Source organism: Papilio polytes, unplaced genomic scaffold (genome assembly GCF_000836215.1).
Source record: "Papilio polytes unplaced genomic scaffold, Ppol_1.0 DF824035.1, whole genome shotgun sequence".
NCBI lineage: Eukaryota > Metazoa > Arthropoda > Insecta > Lepidoptera > Papilionidae > Papilio > Papilio polytes.
In genome coordinates, this window is record NW_013525169.1 from 203,452 (window position 1) to 210,490 (window position 7,039).

Genomic DNA, 7,039 nt, shown 5'->3' on the forward strand with positions numbered 1-7,039 from the left:
TCATACGTTTTCACTTTCTACGGACAAGCTGAACGGTGAGCAACACCTTTCTATTTGTTTTACGCGATTCTTTGTTGTTTTTTTTATTTATTTTCGTAGTTGCCAGTATTACGATGCGATTAAAAACTTTTTGGATTAGGTTGATTTTAATTGGCTGTCAAATTGTGTAATATAGTATTCTTAAGTTAAAGTGTCAGGTTTAATTAAAAAAGTTTTAACAGATAATTTAAACTTCTCCTAACGTTAAACAGCTAAGGTTCGCCATACACGTATCGCGGTTTATAATCGTCGTAAATACTAACCTAATGGTCATGTGTCATGTAAATGCGGACACAAACACATCAAGTAGGATTGACAAGGCAAGCGACATGCAACAGCCTAGGTCAGGGCTGGCACAAAGCGACACAGGTCACTAAATAGACAAATCCTGTCTAAAATAGATGACACCCACCACTAGGTTTATTTTAAATCTAATGTTAAAGGAAATTATTATTGATCCAACATTCTGTGTCATAAATATAAAATAATAATAAGTAATTAATTAATCACATTTCATACCTTTCAGAAAATAATAGTAATCTAATTATACCAAAACAACAAACCGTTGAAATAAACTTACCACATTTTAAACCTCCTATTCTGATCAACAGTGAATAAATACATTTTATGTTGAAATTTATCTAACTCGCAGTCCCCCGCGATGCCCACTGCATCAAATTAAAAAAGGTTAAGTAGCCTACGTGTTCTTCCAAACTATGCTCTACATCTATGCCAAATTTTAGGAATATCCGTTAAGCTGTTTAAGACTGATAACATCATTTAACAACAAAAAAACAAGCAAACTTTAGCCATAATGTTAGTAAGAATTATAATTTGTATTTTAAACATTCAAAGTAATACATCTGTGACCTTGCGCGAGGTCAAGCTTAACTTAAACTTGAAGGCATCGCTTGGGACATCATCAGTATGTAACAATGCTATATGTTGTAACATCACCGCACCTGTGCTTGTGATAGAAAGCCGTCAGTTAGCCATCTCGTATGCCGCTCCGCCATCGACCTGTAGAATGTCGACAGTTTCGATTTCTTTTGTTTATGTAACTTCTTGTTTATTTGCATGCATTACTTGCATAGGAACATTTGTGATTGTCGAATGTTTTCTCTAGTCACTAGTATTGAATTTAGAATACATTTCGTTGATATTCCCACAGTTATTGAAAGACAATTTTAAATTAGACGCCCATAACTCCACTTCTACGTAACCAAGTTACATCTCTGATTCAAAACAATTACATAGATAGTATTCGAAATTAGTACGTATAAACTCAGTGAAATCTTTTGTAATTTATCTGAGATTTGATCTATTTCGTTGTATTGTAGATTACATCATTACAATTCACACAAGGCGCAGTATTGTTGGCTCAGCCTATTGCATTGCCTAGTGCCTAGTGTCGTTATTGTGCAACTTTTGTCGCATCGATCAGCTCTCTAGTGAACTGGTTCACTTGCTTTTTGTTACATTTTAATACAATGCTGTGGAAATAAACGATTACTCTACACCAGGGATTCACATACTTTTTGTTTTATACTCCATCAAAATTTTACTTATTTCGGAGTTTCTGCTGCTTCCTTAGTCAAACGCAATAATTACCTTCTTCGTGGATGTTATTGTTTGTTTTGTTATATATGATATTTGTGTTCTAAATTCGAAAAAGAATGTGATATGTTAGCGCGATCTTGGAACATTTCAAATGGAATGTTTTGCCCTTAACTACTATATTTGTAATGCCAGGATATGCACCAAAAAAGGAGATAATACAAGGTAGTGGTAGGTTTAGAATTTATTGAGGAGCATACCTCAAAGTGAACTGTGTTATCTCCAACATAAAAGGTCCCATAAGTGCTCTACGTTTAAAAATCGTTCATTATCTAGATCGTTTTCAAAGTGAATAAGTCAATACGCATTTTACAAACACATTGAACCGAACTTCACGTGTTTTTGTTACTTTTTGTTACCTGTTACCTAAGGTCAACGATAGTATAAGTAGGGCAAGGCGTGACCATTTCCAAGTAATGACTCGTCACACAATACTAATGCTTACCTATGTTATCGTTGATAACTGTCGTAACTTTAAAGCAAATTATTCAAAGCGTTAAATCTTTAAAATGAATAACCAGCTGTAACTTGTACTTCTGCATGTATTTTAAACTGAAATTTGATTTTAAATACGAGAACTGGTGTGTAAAACATTTATGAACTCCTTTGAAACTTATAAAAACAGCAGCATCATAAAAAAACATTTAAATTAAAGATTGTTTATCTGTATGAACAAGTGGAGCAGGCGTTTTCATGCGGCTCCATACATATTCATGTCTTTGCTCGTGTTCGCTGCTGCTGGGAAATCTGGGTTACTGACGATAATTATTACTTTATGCAGGTTTTGTCAAATGTATTTAACAAATATATTAAAGACATATACAAAGTTACGTTTACATTTGCGTTAATCGCTTTCGTTTCTCTTGCTCTTTAATACTAACGTTTTCATTTTAAATCTCTGCGCGATTGTCTCTGGTCATTAGAAAGGGTCGTTAGAAATGTTTAATCGCCGCCGAAACAATGCAAGCTTCACTTTATTGGCAGGAAAAGTGAAGATTGCGTGGGATTGTATAATTATAGAGTAAATGCTTTTTTTATGCCACCAAAGATATAAAGAGATGAGAGGTATTTATTTAATTTGTAACTGCTTCCAGCAACAATCCAATCTATTAAGAATGCAGGTAAAAACTGTTGCGTACAACAAATTGTTCATGTAATTGTCCTATTAAATAACTTTGACCTAGTCCTAGATTATAATCTTTGTTGAAAACAATAATGAAGCATTGAAGATGGTATGCCATGTTTATACAAATTAAGGCAATAAAAGTCTATAGAACTAAAAAAGAGGTCATTTTTGTTGTCTTGAAGGATTGATCTGTTCCAAAACATTGTCTATGGTCACCGACCGCCGCTTGCAGCGCCATCTGCAAGAGACGCGCGGCAGCGAAGTGACGCAACCACTTTCACCTCGCGGCCGCGCGGCGCCCAAACGCGTCCATTACGATTTTGTAATTATATCGGAATGCGATGCTTTCTTATTTCGGTTCGATTCGGTTTCCTCGTCGGTTGCGTAACGCCAACATTGATTACCATACTTCCGTATTTACGTGGTCACGAAAGGGAAAACTGGAACAGTTTAAGACCAGACCGGTTGTTAGTCATTTAGGTTTTGCGTGACCTACTTCTTAAATTTATGTCATACTCATAAAAACAATTTCTCTGTTGAACATAACAACTACTGCATTTTATTTATAATCAAAAAAATCTCCTACATTTGCGTTATTTTAAAAATACCTAAACTAATATCAAGGTATACACCGAAATGTTCAAAACCTTGTATGCTACAAACCCTTTTTTGCTGATTCGACTCTCAAGTACCGTTTCGAATAAATTTCGTCTGTTCGTGCGCTACAAGTGTAAATATATAATTACGCAATACACCTGTGATGGCTCTGAATGGCTCAATTGCCGTGGATCGGTTTCGCAACGCATTCGCAATCGTTTACAATGTGGGAACCTCATGCCCTCTCCCCCCCTCGCCCCCTCCCGCGCCGATACGCGATCAGCAAACAATGCCGGGGCACGTCACGCGTCACGCGCCAACACGCCAAATGTCAGCCGCTCCCTTGTCTATGGATTTTGTTGCATTTACAAGCCCATTAATATTAGTTCCTTATTGTTTTTGTCCTAAATAAACTACACATTCACACCCGTCCGGTTTTATGGATTAGGTAAAATGTAACTACCTAACTTGTTGATAATAATATAGTTTGAAAGAGCCTTGCTTGCTGGCTGTTGTTGCCTAATTGAAACTAAGGAATGTAATTATTTACCTAAACGACTTAAAACTAATTTAGCTACCATGGCCGCATTAATATACATTGCAACACACTTGCAAGGATTTAAATATCTGTTTATAATTCCATTTAAAAACTTGAAACCGATGTAGGGCGAACACATAAACAATCTAACTCTGCATCAGTATGGGGGCTACTACGTAATATGTGCATTTAGACTTACGTTTCTGCTACCTACGACATATATATTTTGTCATTGCTTCAATTTGAATGTGTGTATTACTACGTCAAAAGAGCAGCAGAGGAAGGTTTTCCTCTCTTGATGTGCTATGCTATATTGTGTTGTATACGGGTGCAGGGCGTTCAACCGCGCTTTGCTGCGGCCGTGCTGAAGTTTCACTTTTGCTTACAACTTCCAAGTTAACGAGTCGATTTATAAAGGATTTTAGCATGTAGAATTCTGTAATTAATATTATACATAAACCAAAAAATCATATGTCGATAAAACTTAGTACCGAATATATACAGTCCAAACCTTACCAAAAGTTAAAATCGTTAAGAGAGTATTAAGCCTTTAACTTTTTTTTTTATAATATAAGGTGGCAAACGAGCAAGCAGCCACCTAAATCCACTGAAATGGAAAGCGACCGCTTGCAATTGCAGATGCGTTGCCTACCCTTAATTGACGGAGGAGAAGACGCACATAAAGAGGAAATTTTCCCTTTCTATACGTCTCCTCCACCGTCAAATCCACTTTTCCTTCCCATCCTTTCCTGTCAAGAAAAGGGTGGAAAGGGAAAGGGATAAAATTAGGCCTCCGGAACCACACTCATCAGACGAAACGCGGAATTGCTTCCACTTCACGCCTGTTTTCTGTGTTGTCGTGGTATTACACCGGGCGAGCCGGCCCATTCGTGCGAAGATGTTAAAGCGGGCCACTGTTAACTTTACTAATGTTTATAGAAATTCAGGTCAATACATTTCGCGGCCACCCAACTGCGTCAACTGCGAGTATACAAGAATTAAAAACCGAAACAAATACATACACAAGAACAATACGCATTTTCTAAAAGATATTCCGTGTGAAATTACTATAATGATGGTTTTTCCATCGCGACGCCAGCGCCAGTGCCGAGGTGGCGAGAAAACGCATTCGTTTGCGCGGGAGAAAATACCGCGCGAAATGTACGCTACGCAACACATTGTGCCTACCATATTTAATTACGTTATATACTAAGATACAATACAGTAAAGATGTACGAAAATACTTAATTAGATGTTATTGTATAAACTTTACAATTAAAAAAAACATAAATCTATAAACTTTCGATCCGAAAAATTAATGAATTTCTCTTCTTTTCCAGATGATTCCCGTAAAGTATACACGGATATGTGCGACGGTGTGGGTGATCTGCGCCGTGCTCAGCGCGGCCGCGGAGCCCGGCGATAACAACGCGACCACCACCAAGACCATCCGCACAACCATTCTGCCATCCCGGACCACCAGGACCGAGCTTAAGGTCTCTCGGAGTCTCAACCCTCTCACCACGGAGACCCTCAACGTAAGGACCAAGTCTGGACATGTCACTCAACTTATCGTCAAAAAGAAAGACATGAAGTCGACTACGCACGCCAGCACAAGCACGCCGGCCCCCACCACTGTCTCCGTGAAGACGACCTTCCTCAACACTACGGGGGAGGACAGGAATAAAACTGAGGGTAGAGATCAGAGAAAACTTAATTACATGGGAACAGTTAACAGTGACCTCGCCGGTTTCGATTACTATGTGAATCGTGACAAGGACGAAAGTTTCAGTGATGTAAAAGCGGAGTACGGGAACTGGTCCCCGGTGTCCGTGTACCCCGAGTCTCATATACAGGAGGATGGCGGGAAACCGGACGTCGACCCCGAGACCGCCAGCTATTACCCCACGTATGATAACGACAAAAAAACTGAAAACAAAAAAGTTTACATAACCTCGTCAAGTTTTCTCGATTACGGTGGACGTGTCAAAAATTACAGATTCGATCCGCATAATCCAATAATCAAAAACGATAGGAACCCAGTGTATATTGAAGTGGTTAGCACAAAAGTGTCAGATGGTGATGGTGAAAATATTAAAGTGCCCGACCCTGTGATAGTGAATTCCGATCCAACGTACGTTAAAAAGGCAATTGAAAAATACAACAACAAGCGAGGCAGATCCATTTTATCTATCGGCGACGATGGAATTCCGGAAATACACGGCATAAGGATGCCCGACGACGAGTCCGACAAGAAGACTTGGCGTAACGCTCGAGTGGTCAACGGTGAACTGGTACCCTACCCCGAAGGTTATACTCCTCCGCGGGCGATCCCCGAGGCGGACGTGTACCCGGACATAGCGGCCGCCGAACCCTCACAGAGCTTCGGCCCCTTTACAAAAGAGGACAACTTTAAGCACAAAGACGGACCGTTCACAAAATTTGACAACGTGAAGTTTGAGGTCGATGACGCAATTGGCTCTTATACTATTAATAATAGTCCAAATTACGCGTACAAACAAAAAAAAGACAGCCATTATTTGAAATCCAACTACGGTCCCTTCACCAAGGCCGATAATTCGAAAGTGGCAAACTCAAAGCTTATCGAATACATCAAGCAGATCAACGAACAAGAATCGAAGCGCGATTACTTCAGCGGGCGCAGCTCGCGTGCGCACGGGGACCTGGACTACTCGGAAAATCATATTCAAAGACGAATGCTTCAACATCCAGGAGATGTTAATTTTCCCAACTCAATAGCTTATACGCCTAAGAATTCCAAAATAAGTTTTGACGAAAGAAATCCCGTTTTACAATACGCCCACCCTGAACTCGGCGTGCAGCCGGCCAAGGCGACACGCGACGGCCTCGACAACTACGACACTATGCCAAGGAAAGTGAAATATTACACAAGTGTCCCGAAGAGCGCCCACCCGTATCCCATGGAACCTATCGGCTACACCCAGCAGCGCTCCCAGAGCAAAATACCCTCCGGCAATAGATACTATGAGGACGAATACAACAAGTTCTCTTACTATGAACGCAATCCCAGTCCGAAGTACCCTTACACTTACGGATATGTAAAACGTATGCCCGAACCTTCACTGTGGAAAAGATTCACA

General features: G+C 39.6%; 1 protein-coding gene across 1 annotated transcript; it reads left to right on the plus strand.

The window, feature by feature from the left end:
• Nucleotides 1-7,039, plus strand: LOC106100859 (the record flags this gene model as incomplete). The annotated part of the gene is made up of 2 exons (XM_013279922.1): nucleotides 1-35; nucleotides 5,258-7,039. A coding segment is annotated over exon 2 (1,782 nt), but the record flags the coding sequence as incomplete, so codon positions are not given.